Here is a 16,010-nt window from a genome sequence, read left to right as displayed (position 1 = left end):
CCCTAAGGGTGCCACTTTATGCTCCACTTCCCATCCAGCTCTCTGCTTGTGCCTGGGAAAGCAGTAGGATACCCCCCAAAAGCTTGGGATCTTGCACCCTTGGGGGAAACCCAGAAGAAGCTTCTGGTTTCTGGCTTCAGCTCAGCTCAGCTCGGGCTGTTATGGCTACTTGGAGAGTGAACCAACAGATGGAAGATCTTTATTTAAATCTGACTTTCCAATAAAATAAAAACATTTTTGTCCAATTTTTGAACTGTAAGTATTAATGTAAGATGTTTGAATATATGTAAACATGGGCATAAATAAACACATACATTTTTACAGATTATTCCACTGAAAAGGATTAGAAACAGTAACCTACTCAATATCCTTAATGACATTTCACAATATAAGAATACAGAATCTTAAAAAAAGAGAGAATTTTAGATCTATGGCAAGAATTGAAAATGGTAATCCTAGAACAACAGTGGTATCAGTAATCAAGGAAACCATCCAAACTTTGGAATAATGTCCAAAAGATTCAGCAGCCAATCTGAGTAGCCTTCTACTGATAAGAGCCGTTCAGCTTGAACATCAGTAGGGATTATAACTGATGCACTGAAATGCATCAGATATTTTAAATTCATGTATTTATGATATGTTTAACAAGAAAAAAACTTCATAGTTTACCTCTGAAGGGTAAAAGGATCCACTTCTTTATTTGTAAAATGGTAAACGATGTTAAGAAATACATTTTTCTTTATCTATATGCATTTTTAGTACATGCATACATGTACTCAAAAGATAGAATATATAACAGAAAAAATAATTACTGGTTAGTTGGATTATATTTGTTTTTTATTATACTTAGTGGTTATTGCTTTCTATAGCTATCCTATTTTTTCTTATGTAAGAAACCAAATATAAATCAAGTTTTCTAGTCTACTAAGTTATTCTTTTCTAATCCTTTTTCTTTAGGCCTTCAAACAAGGTAGAAATATGGGAAGACCTGAAGATAATAAGTAAGCCTACATATTCTGTGAGACAGCATGCCTTAAGATAATTATTAGTCTGTACTCTACTGCCTCGTAATGTTGTTATCAAGATTAAATAAAATAATATTAAGCAAGCAGATCAATGTCTGGCCCTAGACAATACTCATGAAATAGTGCTGGTGGTGATGTTACTGTTGTTCTAATGATATATAAATTGTCCTTAACTAAACATGCAAATGTTTGCACTAGTTTGTCTAATGTGAAAAGGAAGATTTTACAGAAACTCAGAGAGTAACTTTATTTTAATAGTGTATGGCAACTTTCATTAGTACTAAACTTTGGAAACAACGAGTTTTCCTGGGGCCTGTATATCTACCTGTGACTCAAAACTTCCTATGAAGTGGTCCTGTTTTCTCAAAAAGTCCACCGATGCCTGTCAAGTGAATGATACTTATAGCTGTCTTTTGACAACAAATTAAACGTCCAGTGGCCTGTGTTCAACTTTCTTACACTCCTACAACCGAAGATTTCCCTTTATTTCTTCACACCCGCTTTCCCTTTGACATACTCCACCCTGGCATCCACTCCTGTAGCTCCACCCACACCAGTCTCATATTGCAGTAATCCGTTCCTAAATCCATTAGACATTTTTGTCCCAATAGATCCCTTCTCAGCAGCCAGTGCCTTTTCTCTCTCACTGTCTGGAACATTCTATCCACTGTCGTTCTGTGTGTTCCTGTAGCTCGAGGACTTATCCTCCTTGGCCTGCCATGAAAGGTGGGGTTCTGCACTCAGCCCTCTCCTCTTACTCCTGCCTGGCTCCCAGAACAGAGTTCTCAAGCAACAACCAAACCCTTTGTGCTTTGCGTTCCTTCCTTGTCTTCATTTCTAAGTCAATAACGTTGAACTCTGTTACCCAATATATTTTTATTAGTTATTGCTTCAGTTAGGGGATCATACAGGATCTACTTCAAATAAGTTGTAAGGAGATAAATTAATTAGGAGATGTTTTCAGTTGGCATATTTTTGTACTCAAGAAAGTTGTGACTATATTTAAAAGTCATCATATGGGCATTTGACCGAGTGGTCGCTTCTTCAGATAATGGCATCCCTTTTTAGCATGTCAGGGTTCAAATCCACTCTTCATGCTGGCTTCCTACTTCTGCACAGCCTGAGGTGCAGGTGATGGCTCCAGTACTCAGGTCCTTGTATTGAGTTCCTAGCTGCTGACTGTTGTGGGCATTTAGGAATAGGACGAACTCTTTTTTGTTTGTAATCTTTTTTCCCCTTAAGATAACACGAGTATGTTTTAATACCACTTAACTTTTGCAGAGCAAAGTGCTTTTGCCTGTAATCCTATGAAAAAAATGACTGTACGGTTGCTTTGTGACTTCTCCATATTTGTTGGTGGTTTAATAGCAGTTCCAAATTCAAATGATTTTCTTTTCTCTTTGAAGGTTTCACAAGAAGTATTGTGGCTGTATATAGTACTTGTATGCTGGTGGTTCTTTTACGGGTCCAGTTAAATATAATTGGTGGATATATTTATCTGGATAATGCAGCAGTTGGCAAAAATGGCACCGTAAGTTTAATAGACTTAAGATCAGTATTACCTTTCCTTTGAAGAGGTTAAAAATTTCACTTATTTATTCTGGTAGCTTCTGTGAAAAGAAAACTCTTTGTATTTCATGTTATTGTGAGCTTTTGGCTTTATTTCTTTTCATCTTTTGATACTAGACTCTGATGATATATAAAAGAATATTCTTTTCCCTATCATTCTAGACATTGAAAACTTCATTTCAAATTATACTGAAAATATTAACTTCTTTACTATAAAATGCTTGAATAATTTAACTTTATTTCTGTTTAATACAGACAGTTCTTGCTCCACCAGATGTCCAACAGCAATATTTATCAAGTATTCAACACCTCCTTGGAGATGGTAAGATCCTTGCTTATGACCTGTGTATTAGTTTTAATTTGTTCATTTGTATTATTGAAGAATTTTAAAAGTAAGCATAGCATTTCAGGTGGTTTTTCTTTGAATAGGCCTGACAGAATTGATTACTGTCATTAAACAAGCTGTACAGAAGATTTTAGGAAGGTAAGACACTTTCTGATTTCCTGATTCTGATGAGTAATAGATAAATTAGAATTGTTCTAATGAAGCTGAGACTTGACAAACAGTGCCTTGTGAAATTCTCTCTGTAGTTTAATATCACTATCCCCTTAGGGTATTGCCGTGTAAAACCCATATCTTCATCCATATCAGCTTTTTGATACTGAGAAAACTTTAATATTTCTGTTTAATTATTGATTTACAAAAAAATTTACAAATATTTGGGTCTTGGGATTCAAGTCCTACTTTAAAATCTTCTCTACCTTCCACTTATGCTAGTATATCTATTTCAGTAGGACTTTTCTTATGAAATCTTCAGAAAGATTTTTCTTGGCTCTGTCATAACCCTTAACTGATGGTTGATTTCTTAATTCATTCTAGTTTAGTCATCAGTTTCAAGTTTGGCTGGATAGAACAAAGATCTGAGATTGTGACTTGTTAAGGAGAGTATATATAGAATGTGCTGTATGGTTTCAGTTATTGTGATTTGTTCTTCTGTATTTCTAGTGTTTCTCTTAAACATTCTTTGTCCCTTTTGGACTTGGAGCACAAACTAGAAGAAATCAGAAATCTCGTTGAGCAGCATAAATCTTCTTCTTGGATTAATAAAGATGGATCCAAATCTTTATTATGCCATTATATGATGCCAGATGAAGAAACTCCATTAGCAGTTCAGGTACCCAACCCATAACCATTTAAACAGACCAGTTAGTCTAGGTTTTTAAAATTTGTTACTATCAGAATTTAAATTCTGAGTCTCCTGAAGAAGGATTAAAAGATGTGTGCTGTAATAATTGCAATTAAACTCCCTTAATTTAGAAAACAAATGGTGATTATTGCTGATTTCTAGTTAAAGTCATTTATAATTGTATATATCTTTGGAGCAGTTAATATAGCCGACACTGTGATGTGTAATAAGGGACATAAAATGAATGACATGGTCATTCCACCTAGAGAACTCAAGAGACAAAGTGAATACAGCAGAGCACAGAGCAAGAGTATGAAGAGCTGTGCATGCCACGATAAGAAGTCTGAACTTAACTCTGTAGACAAAGAAAGGTAAATTTAAGCAGACCTGTCGCAGTCACATTTGCTTTTTAAAACAAAGAAATAGTTGAAGTATAGTAACGGCTGGACTGAGGAAGTTTTAGTCATCTAGTTGAGAAATAAAGAAGGCCTAATCTAATAATTATGAACTGTAGTATTGCGACATACTGTTGTGTCCCAGGCAGTCATTATATTATTATTTAAAAGCAATAAAAATATCAAAACTACAGGCCTTAGAGCTCAGTTTTAAAATAATGGTTTTTGACTTGAAAACTACACATTGAGAAAAGCCAAGTATGGACAGGTCTGTATATCGTAGTTCTAATGAGGGCCTTGTCAAACAATACCATATTTCATTGTCCTATAGATTTTCTTCTCTCCTGGAAAGCCTAAAGGTGACCTGTTTCAAGCTGACAGCCATTGTGTGCATGAATAGGCAAGAGAGAGAGAGAAGAAAACAAAAGGAGGAAGGAAAGGAAAAAAAATGAAGAAAGTTGTAACTCATTCAAGGGACCCAGTGCTTTGCAGGGTGAAATCTACACTGAACAGAGTGTGCAGACAGAATTAGTGAGGAGAAAGGGGCTGGGGGTAGGGGGAGACAGGAGAAAACGCATGAAAAAGAATCACAAAAGGTTGTAATAAGAAAAATGTCAAAGCTTTTGGGGACTATAAAATGTCCAGGTTTTAAAATTTGATAGTAGAACTAAAAACAAAGGAACAAGAGAAGAAAGAAGGATCAAGTCTTTCTGATCTGAATTAAAACCTGAAACGTCAAATTGAAAGAACACACCGAGCCTCTGACTAGGCTGATGAAAAAATTGCATATCCTCATAACATTTCCTAGAAGTGTAAGAAAGCACCGAAACCAATCCCCGACCTCTGCAATCTCAAGGTCTGTTTTTTCCCTTTCTCGTTATTTGCTAGAGATCTATCCAAGAAGTGCTAGGTAAAGACCTTGAAGAGTGATCTCACCCTGACGTAGGTTTGAAATGCTACTGGCCTGTGCTGAGCTACCAAAGCCTTTTGAGCATCATGTTTTTGACTGCTGAGAGTACATGGACTTTTGGGCTGCCTGAACTCTTGAGTTTGTGCATATGAGTACTACATATGATATTCCTGTACTAATTCTTCAAAACTCTAAAGGATAGCATTTTAATTTTACAGGCCTGTGGACTTTCTGCTAGAGATGTGACCACTATTAAACTTCTCAATGAAACTAGAGACATGTTGGAAAGGTATGTGTATTACGTACAACAGGTAGAATGTGCTCGCGTTTCTAATGAGCTTACAGACATTTTGTAGTTTTTCTCAAACATTTTCATTGCGGAAGAAGGGACTTTTTTCCTTTGAGGCCATATTTTGCCCATCTACTTCGCTAACCTACAGATCCTGATACAGTCGACGAACCAGAAGACAGTTAGCACTTCTGTTTAGAAAAAAAATCTTTCTGAATTAATCCTGATATACTCCAGATGTACTATTAACAATCAATTCTACAGGGGGAAAAAAAAAACTAAATTAAAGTGCTGTGGAAGTTCTCAGGCTACAGGTTTGAACTCCCCAGTTGTCCAGTTGGGGAACTGGGAAGAGTTACCTTTGCAAGCCAGTTCTTGTCAGCCTCAGGTAACCTTCAGATAGACATGGCTGCCTGCACGTGCTCAAGTGTATACGCCACATGCAAGGCCGTGCAGAAGCCCAGACAGACGCACTCCATCGCAAGAACTGTTTGCTCTTTTAGCATGGACTGTAATGATGCTAAGATCTTTGAGTAGTAAAACTACCACATCTTCCCTCCCTTGCCTCCTTCCATACCCTCCCTCCCTCCCTCCCACCCTTTCTACATTCCTCCCTCTCTCCTGCTGTCCTTTCTCCCTCCCTCCTTTCCCTCCTTCATGCTTTCGTTTGTGTTTGTTTTATACAGAAAGAGATGCTACCCATGTGCTAGGACCCAGAGACTCAGGCTGCTTTCCCCTGTGAGTGGTGAATGACAGGGACCCTACTGCTCGAGCTCTCAGCTGCTGCCCCCCAGCGCGTACACTAACAAACCAGAATGGAGAAGGGAACACAAGACTCTAGCCCAGGCCTGCTGTTACAGGGGGCAGGTCCTGAGTGTCATCAGAGCCACTGTGCCAAGTGCCCATCCCTGTCTTCCCTTTAACCATTAGTGTTTCCTGGATGTTTGTTTTATTTCAGCTGTGATTGCCCAGACAGTAAGATCTCCCTTTGCTTTCACTACTATTTGTGCACTAAAGATTGTAAAAATTTGTAACTCCAGTTCTCTACTCTTAGGAACTGATCTGAGTCAAAACTTCTACATGTCAGTGATAGAACAATTTTGTTCATACAGTTGTTCATTTAGCCCAGTAAATAATTAAGTCATTAGGCATACATATATATAATATTAAATATATCTATTGACCATCTATAGCATATTAGGTCTTGTGGCAACTACTATATCATCATCCCTCTTAAAACAGCTTTTAATGGGAGAGAATGAACTAATTAATTAAACATCAAATATTTATAACTGCATTGCTGAAATCCCAAAGCAAGTTCAGAGGTGCTGTTTTGTAGGTTGGGCAGGAAAGGCCTTGCTGCAAAGATTTCAGTTTGAATGAAGGCATGAATCTACCATGGATGTGAACCTTATAATCGGTGAGAATACAGTTCAAGGAATAAGAGCAAGTATGGGGATCTAAAGCTTGGCTTATATGAAGAACAGTAAGGAAGAAATATTGTTGGAGCACCAAGAACTAGAAGAGTGACAGGAAAAAACACTATAGAAATAATGAGTGCCTGGAACATATTGGACCTTATAGCCAATTAAAAAATAAAGTTGTTATTTTGAGATTTAAAGGGATGCTATTGAAGAATTTTAAGCAAGCTGGTAACATAGCCTGTATTTATAAATACCTCTTGTTTTATGATAAATTGATTCTAAAGAAAGAAGAATCAAGAGCTGGCAATAGATGAGACAATAAAGAACTGTGGCAGCAACAGCAAGCACCAAGTAATGGAATGTAATGGATTTATCTTGATGGCGGAACTAATAGTATTTGTGGAATTATTTGGTGTGAGTTACGAAAGAGAAGGCAAAGGTGATATTTAAGCACTGGGACTAATCATTAGAGTTTGAGAGGTTGATGAGATGTCCTAGTGGATATATGCATTGGCAATTGGATATCCAAGTCTAGAACTCGAGAAAAAGTGTACGTATAAAGACATAAACTTAGGAGTCACCAAGTTGGTGTTCAGAGATGGAAAGAAATGGGGGCTTTACCCAGAACTGAGTTGTAGAGCACACCGCCTTTTAGAGGGTGGAAAAGGGAGGAAGAACCAACGAAAGAAGCCTACCAATAGCTACCAGAGAAATACAAGAAAAGCCAGAAAAGCAAAGAGTTCTGGGAGACACCTGCTGGAAAGCGTATTTCAAGGAGACTGACTGAGACAAATGCTTCTGAAAGGTCAGATTCGTGATAAGACAGAGAGAAGACATCAGATATGTCAAGATGGTGACCTTGCTAAGAAATTTCAGAGGAGCAATGGAGATGATCTGATTCAGAAGAATTAAAAGTTGAAGAAGTAGAGACAGTCAAGATAGGAAACAATTTCATTGAATTTGGCTTTCAGGGATACAGACAAATGCAATATTATTTAAAACAGAACATAGGATCTGGGAGATTTTGGTTTTGTTTCTCAAGTATTTGCAAAACATGCAAATTCAGATCAGGAATTTTTGTCTGCTGAGTTCACCTCTGTGTCCTTAGTTCTCAGCACTGTTTTGCAAGTACTAGATCCTAAGTATTTATTAGCAAATTAATCAAAATTGAAATTGATGCAGAAAAGCAGGATAATTTTGGCAAAGAATGTTAAACCTTGAAAGAAAGTGATTTGATGCACAACAAAAATGATTAATTTTAAGAATCTGGGAGCGTTGGTTCATGGGAGGTACAGGTGTAAGCTGGTAGATGTAGGGCCAGTGTGGTTGTATAGCACTCTAATCCTCTCACTGCAAGCACTGGCATCCCATATTGTACCAGCTCATGTCCAGGCTGCTCCACTCACCATCCATCTCGCTGCTTAGCACCTGGGAAAGCAGCAGAGGGTGACCCAATACCCTGGTCCCTGTATCCATATGGGAGACCTGGCTCCCAACTATGGATCAACTCAGGTCTGGCAATAGCAGCCATTTGAGGAGAAAACTGCTAGCTGGAAGACCTCTCTCTGTGTCTCTCCTGTCTGTAAAAATCTGCCTGTCAAATAAAAGTAAAGAAATCTTTAGAAACACACCAACAAAAAGATGGTAGATGCAGCAGGGACAAGTGTTTGGGAGTTCTCGTTACTTCTTTTTTATGTGTTTGTGAAGTAGGAAGTTACCCTCATTTCTTTGATCGGCCTAAAATGAGTCCGCCTGATTAAGAACCATAGAAATGGACATCTTTGAACTCCGGACACTGTTTTTTTACACCTTTATATATCTTGCCTCATTAGGAAGACACTATATTGATTTATTTTCTTCAGTTTACATTTCTTCAATTTCCATCGCTTTTTAATCGTTTTGTTTCTCTTTGATCTCTCATCATACTTGTTCTAGAAGAGAATGGACTTGCTGGGACCTAGCGATTCCACTCCTAGGTGTCTAAGAAAAATGAAAATACATGTCCTCACAAAAGCCTATAAAATTTTGTGACAGAGCTAGTCACAATAACCAAAAAGGAAATAACCCAGATGTCTATCATCAGTGAATAAATAGTGGTATCTTCAGGTCATAGGATCATATTTAGTAATACAACGCAGGCAACTTCGGGTGCATGCCACAGACGAACCTTAAAATCATACTCAGTGGAAGCAGTCAGACACCAAGAACGACGTGAGATGTGCTTCTGTGAGATGTCAGTAAACAACGCAAGATGAAATGGTGCTTCTGTAGTGCTGTGGGTGGGATGAGGACTGGCTCGCACTCATAGAAAAGAGAATGAAAATTTCTACAATTGGGTTGTAGGGATAGTTGCACGTCTCTGTAGACTCACTAAAGATCATTGGCATACATTTTAAAGGAGTAGATTTTGTGGCATCTAAGGAAGGAAGGAAAATGGCAGATAATATAGAAATATGCACACTGTGATCTAAAAGCTGAACCTAAGTTGACATTTTCTCTTAGTACTTTTATATAGTTTCAATGAAAAGTTTTTATAAAGTACTAACAGTATAAGGAAAGGATCTTGAACTTTAATATTGAGGAGTTTAGGCTCATGGGTTTTTTTTAGATACATATTTTTATTTTGAATTTTTGAATTATGTGTTACAATTTCATATAGACTGGGATTTCCCCACCCCAATCTCCCACCCCCCCCAATAGATTTTCCCCATTTTACTACAGTGGTATATAGGCTGATGTTTGAATCTGTTTACTAGACATCTGGACAAGATTCCTCATCCCCCAGTGTCTTAAGTTCTCATCTCCACCTGGTGGGACATGTTCTGTCTCAGTAGATGTCCTATTAGACTGTATGAAGCAACCAATCATTGACTATAAAAGGGTTCTAGAGTTTCCTCAAGACAAGCAAGTCTAGCACTGCTATTTAAAAAAAAAATGTTGAAAGAACTAATATAAGCAAAGTAGGTGAATATTCCCATTATTTTCTATTAAATAATAAGCTCACTTTTATGATTAAGTTTTAAACTTCATCTCTGATTTTTTATATATATATATATTCTTTCAAGCTAAAAATTCTAGTCCGTGGAGACTGGGAATGTTGATGACCCTGGAAGGAAAACACATGGTTGTTGAATCTGTTTCCTTTTGCGCTGAGGATCTAAGAGGTAATTTCTTTTTTTTACAGTCCAGATTTCAGCACAGTTTTGAATACCTGTTTAAACCGAGGTTTTAGTAGACTTCTAGACAATATGGCTGAATTCTTTCGACCTACTGAACAGGACCTGCAACATGGTAACACCATGAATAGGTAAGAAGACATCTAAAAACGTTATCATATTAATACATGCTGTTAAAATGTATTGCTTTGAATATCCTTTTCCCAGTTTTTAAAAAATCTTAGAGAATGAATTCAAGTGTTTTCTTTTTTCAACATATCAAGAGATTCAACATATTCAGAATATTCAACATATCTGCTAAACCAGTCACTTCTAAATTAGCTGATGCCCCTTCCAAATTCAATATTAAAGCTTGCATTCTTTCCAAACACTTTGCAACTTTATGCATATTGCAGTATTTAAGCTGGGAAATTGCCTTTTCATAAGCTTGATTCCAGTTGTTTTTTAATTCTCTGAAATACAAAGCTGACACTGTACCTAGATCTTTTGTGTTCTTTAAAGTTCGTACCGCAAGTCATCATTGGCCTCTGTCATCCAGGACTTCGGTCGTTGTAGGAACCAGGCATTCATGTTTCACATTCCCATTTCATGAATTGTCTCCACATAGTTCTCTAATGAATGTAAGCCTTGTTAGTCCTTAATATAGCATGGGAATTTTTTTAGTTATTTCAGTTGAAATTATTGTTAACCATAACTACTACCAAATCATGGATTTGTGGTGACAGAGCATACCTAAGGGCTTTATTATGTTTCTGTCATCTCAAAATGGACACCTTTGGTCTTAAATTGGAATTCACACTCTTTGGGGCTAAGCCTCCGCCTGTAGTAGCCCCGGCTGCTCCATGTCCAACCCAGCTCCCTGCGAATGGCCTGGGGAAGCAGAGGCAGGTGACTGGAGTGTCTGGGCCGCTGGACCGCACAGATGACCTGGAGGAAGCTCCAGGCTCCTGCTTCAGCTTCAGCCAGCCCTGGCCATCGTGAACCTGTGGATGGAAGATTTCTTTCCTCCTGTGCTCTCTCCCACTTGCTCTCTTCCTCTTTGTATGTAATGACTTTCAAATATATAATTTTCTTTAAACACACACAAAAGTTATGCATAAAAATTACTGAAATTGGACCTGGCGCAGTAGCCTAGTGGCTAAAATCCTCACCTAACATGCGCCGGGTTCCCATGTGGGTGCCAATTCATATCCGGGCAGCCCTACTTCCCATCCAGCTCCCTGCTTGTGGCCTGGGAATGCAGTCGAGGACGGCCCAAAACCTTGGGGCCCTGCATCCATATAGGATACCCAGAAGAAGCTCCTGGCTCCTGGGTTCGGATCTGCTCAGCTCCAACTATTGTGCCACTTGGGGAGTGAATCAGCAAGTAGAAGATCTTCTTTGTCTTTCTTCTTCTCTGTATATCTGACTTTCCAAAAAAAAAAAAAATATATATATATATATATAATATATATATATGTAAACCTTTAAAAAAAAATTACTGAAACAAACTATCTGTGAGATCATTTAGTTTTTTTTTCTTTTCGCCCTAGATGGTAGAATTATGTTTGGTTTTTCCTTTTTAGTACATTTCTGTAGGCACTCAACAGTAACTATTAATTTTATCATTAGAATGTTCTATGTTATGAATGTTGTAACAGTACTGCCGTGATGATTTCCCAGTCTTTCCAGCGTCAGCCTGCCTTTAGCCAAGATAATCCCAATAGTGAACGGACAGATCCATTCGGTGTGCAGTGAAACTCCCAGTCATTTTGTTCAGGTAAGGACCAAGTGGGTGCATGTAGGCGGAAGGGTTATGACTACGAACAAGTTGTGTTCTAGGTGTACTCGTGCTTGTCTGATGTAAAATTAGATACCCTGCTATGATGTTTGATAAGAAAAAATTGGGGAACCACACAGTGTGCAGAATGCCCTGTAGGATAAAAACAGTGTGTTATAGCAGATTTACAAGGTTGGGAATACCTTTGCCGTGTTATCATCCGGGACCTGTTGGTCTACATTTCAGTCTGGGTATATTCTTGCAGTCACTTGAATGTATGTAATGTTAACATTTTGCATTAAACTGCACTAGTAAAAAGATGCAGCCTTGAGGCAGATCAGTAATTCAATATCTTCGAGTTTGAAGAAAAATAAAGAATTTTGTGAAAAAGTGTTTTTAGTGATTAATAAAATGTAACTGTTACCAATGCATCAATAATCTGCTTACTAAAAGCAACTAAGTAGTGGATTATTTAATTTTCTTTATAAAACTGCCTATTTACATTTTCTTAGGAATGTGTTGAGTAAGACTGATGTTATGGAAAAAAGTAGCTTTAACTCTACATAGGCCTTTTTTCTCTGAGTCATCTACAAACTTAAAAACGGAGTAAAAAATTACTTGCAGTACACCTCAGATACAAGCTGGTTGGTGCGGTCCTGTACAGTAAGACGAGAGCCGGGAGCCTCTTGTAGAAAGGTCTGCTTAGTGTTCTTTGAACGTCGAGTGCATCTTCTCTGTAGACAGCGTCACTTTGGGGATGTGAGGCACGCCGAGACTGGGGGCTGCGCCTCTTCCTTTATGGGGCAGCTCTGGCCTGTCCTGCACTGCCCTTTCGCTCACCGTTACCCTGAGACTGTCATCTTCCTCTCCCCTAGAAGATAGGCATTCACATTGTAGAGGAAATCTGCAGTGGGATCCCATTTCACTGAGTTGTAAGCTCACATACACACTTGCATGAGGAAAAACATTGTAACTTCTGACCTTGAAGCCTTCACACTGTATTACCTGCACTTCTGTACAAGTCTGTGACTTGACCGTAAGCCATTGGTTTTGGCCGTTGGTTTTGACAGGTAAGCAGAAAATACAAGCAAATGCAAAACAATAGCCTTACTGCTTCTGTAATTTTACATACAATATTACAGGCCATTGATTGACAAGGCTTCCTTCCATTTTTTAAACTCTAATTTGTATCAGCTAAAATATCAAGTAGTCTTAATATCATGTGCTTCTCTACTTCCACTGATCTTCTGTGGAGCTTTTGCTTTGGTTATAATATTTCAATCAACTTAGTTAATCCTTTCAATAACTCCTACCACTTTACTTGTTGTGGTGTATAGGTAGAAATGCTTTTTATTTCCTCATTACAGAGCAGTTTACAGGCTCAGTATGTTTTATTTTACACTTTGAAGTGGGAATGCTTTTGGGTTGGCAAACTCTGAAAAGGCCCAGACATTAAATATCTAGAACTTTGTACAATATGCATTGTTATGAGAAAACAGTTCAACCCTGCAATGTAGCATGAAAGCAATCATAGGTAATATGGAAACAAGTGAATGTGGCTGTGTCAGTCTACAGGAGCAGGCGGGGTGTGGGGGGAACCGCTGGCAGATCATCATTTGTTGATTCCTGTGGTTGAAAAAATATTAGGTGTGTTTTGTAGTTGGGAAAAGTAACTGATGGTAGTATCAAAAAACAATTGAGAAAACGAATGTTTTATTTTCATATTATTTTCAAGTTGCTTTCAAATAAAATAATAAGTTTTGTGGTCTGTACAAACCCTGTGATACATATTTTTTTTTTTTTTTTGCCTACTGAAAATATCCTAGAAGCTTCATTAGAATACAGTAATTGAACAGATTTAAATGCCTTATTTTAAATCTGGGGTTAGCAAACTGGCCTCTGAGCCAAATCTGGCCAGCTACCTGTTTGTGTAAATTTGATTGGAGGACACTTAACGCCATGTTATGAATTGTCTGTTTACTTTTGGACAGACAGTGGTGAGGTTTTTCAAACTTGTCCATACACCTCTTCTATTAAAAAAAATATATTTTTCTAGTATTTATTTTAATGGACATCACTTCTCAGCCTTTTGGCTAAGATCAAGTGTGTTTTAATGGACAAGTTAAAAAAAAGCTGTATATATTCCTTGAGCTTAGAGCTCTTTCTTAACTCAAAACCCAAAACTAATTATCATTAAGTGGCATCTAAATTTTAATAATAATAATAATAGCAATAAAAACACTTCTTTACAATAACATGGCAGATGACTACATCCACTCTTCCAAAGTGAATAGGAATCTCTCTGCTACTATTCATATTGTTGGGCATTTAGCCTGTTTCTTTACCTGACTTCTGGGTACTGTTACAATTCTTCTAAATTATGTGGTCTGACTTTCATATGAAAAATTTTTCTGCCTTTGCTCTTGCCACATAAGGATAAGACAAAACTGAAGTTGTGGTACAGTAAGCCATGAAGAACATAAAAATAAATATAAATGTCCTGAAATCAGGGACATTACTAAGCTATATGTTTTATCTTCAGAATTACACAGAATGTATTTGAGCCTACTTTTAAGTTTACAGAGAAAACAAGATGCAAAGTTTCCCTTCAGATTCTTGGGTCTCTGCAAGCATATCTGTATGTCTGACTTGAGAAACATTCATCCAAAATTTTCATCAAACACCCAAACTGAAAACTTGGAGCTGAATATGCCACTTTCACTATTGAGAGAATCAACAATGAGTTCACTGAGATTAGACTAGACTAAGGCCCACTTGGGTGTTCCAGTAGTCAGCAGCAGAGGACTCACGGGACCAGTTACTCAGGGTCTCTAATCCCGTCACAGTCCAGTGGAGATTGTAGACCCCTTCTCAGAATAATGTATCTGGCTCAGCAACGTGGCCTAGTGGCTAAGGTCCTCTCCTTGATCCTATATGGCCGCTGGTTCTAATCCCGGCAGCTCCACTTCCTCTCTATCTCTCCTCCTCTCAGTATATCTGACTTTGTAATAAAAATAAAATAAATCTTTAAAAAAAAAAAAGAATAATGTATCAAAGTGTATACAGTAAAGTTTTTAAGGGCATAAATTATATTCAGTTTTTAAAATACCTTTTAAAGTCAAATTGATGATGTAGCAATTTTACTGCTTATCCAAGGATTAAAAAAGATGTAATGGGAATTTCAATAACTTCCCTAACTGTCAAAATGTGAAAATGTCTGAAATTTCTATTGAAGACAAATTACACATCCTATTAATAGTATGTGTTGCCTGCATTCGTAACTGGTAGAAATGCTAAAATCAGGTTAGTGAAAGTACAGATATAATTATTTTTCCTTTCCTTTACAGTTGCAAATCCTTTGAGGGGGTTAAGAGCTATTGCTAAAAAGCATTTATGTGTGATTTACAGCATGTGTCTATATATATGTAAAATACATACATATGATATGTAATATGTAGATTTTCTGGAAAATAATAAGCCTCAATCATATTATAACAGCTTCCGGAAAAAAAGAAACTTTAATCTTAGATGTTTTAGTACTGTAATAGTTCTTACATAGTACTTGACTATGAACAGAAATCCATTTGAAGACTGTTTGAATTTTTTTCTCACACTTATATTTGAAAACCAATAATCTACATTATAAATATCCCCTGCAACATATTACAAGAAGCAATATATCATAAATGATTGTCTTCTTGGCTTTATCTGAGACAAAACGTAGTGCCAAATTCATCACTTGACTGCAGAAAAGAATTCAAGGTATCTGCTTATTAACTGTAATGTTCTGTTGTCGTCTTTGCTAGGATCTGTTGATGATGGAGCAAGTGAAAGATTTTGCTGCTAATGTATATGAAGCTTTTAGTACCCCTCAACAACTGGAGAAGTGATTTTTCCTTCAAGAAAAACTACAGTGGGACTCATTTACTTTTAAATATACACTGAACAAATCAACTATACCTAGAATGACAGTTTGTTACCAAAACAGCTAATAAAAGTATATTCTTAATCAAAGACTTCATTTCATAAGGAAATAAATCTATTTGGCATCTTAATATGTTTTTTAAATTGGTCAACAGAACACTTTTGTGTACGTATGTGAGTACACACTGAGTACAAATATGAGAAGTGTTAATACTTTCTTACACCACGGATATATGTTCCACACTGACTAAAAACTGATATAGATGCTCACACACACACACACACACACACACACGAAGACAATCTGACAGATTGGTACAGGACGTGTGAAGCCTCGGAAACATGCTACTTA

The 16,010-nt window shown here is 37.2% G+C and overlaps 1 protein-coding gene across 1 annotated transcript in view; it reads left to right on the top strand.

Moving 5' to 3' along the window:
* PEX3 (peroxisomal biogenesis factor 3) overlaps positions 1-15,789 on the top strand; it is a 32,934-nt gene extending 17,145 nt beyond the window's left edge. Inside the window, exons 4-12 of the mRNA XM_058668899.1 lie at positions 958-1,001; positions 2,432-2,556; positions 2,850-2,916; positions 3,024-3,078; positions 3,601-3,769; positions 5,305-5,375; positions 9,984-10,106; positions 11,638-11,734; positions 15,541-15,789. Coding sequence (XP_058524882.1) covers positions 958-1,001; positions 2,432-2,556; positions 2,850-2,916; positions 3,024-3,078; positions 3,601-3,769; positions 5,305-5,375; positions 9,984-10,106; positions 11,638-11,734; positions 15,541-15,624 — 835 coding nt within the window. The 3' untranslated portion in view covers positions 15,625-15,789. The remainder of the gene's footprint in view (positions 1-957; positions 1,002-2,431; positions 2,557-2,849; positions 2,917-3,023; positions 3,079-3,600; positions 3,770-5,304; positions 5,376-9,983; positions 10,107-11,637; positions 11,735-15,540) is intronic.
* Positions 15,790-16,010: the final 221 nt, after the last annotated feature.

The sequence above is a fragment of the Ochotona princeps genome, chromosome 1 (genome assembly GCF_030435755.1).
Source record: "Ochotona princeps isolate mOchPri1 chromosome 1, mOchPri1.hap1, whole genome shotgun sequence".
Taxonomy (NCBI): Eukaryota; Metazoa; Chordata; class Mammalia; order Lagomorpha; family Ochotonidae; genus Ochotona; species Ochotona princeps.
Note: the sequence above shows the minus strand (reverse complement) of the source record. Positions and strands in the feature narration are given on the sequence as shown.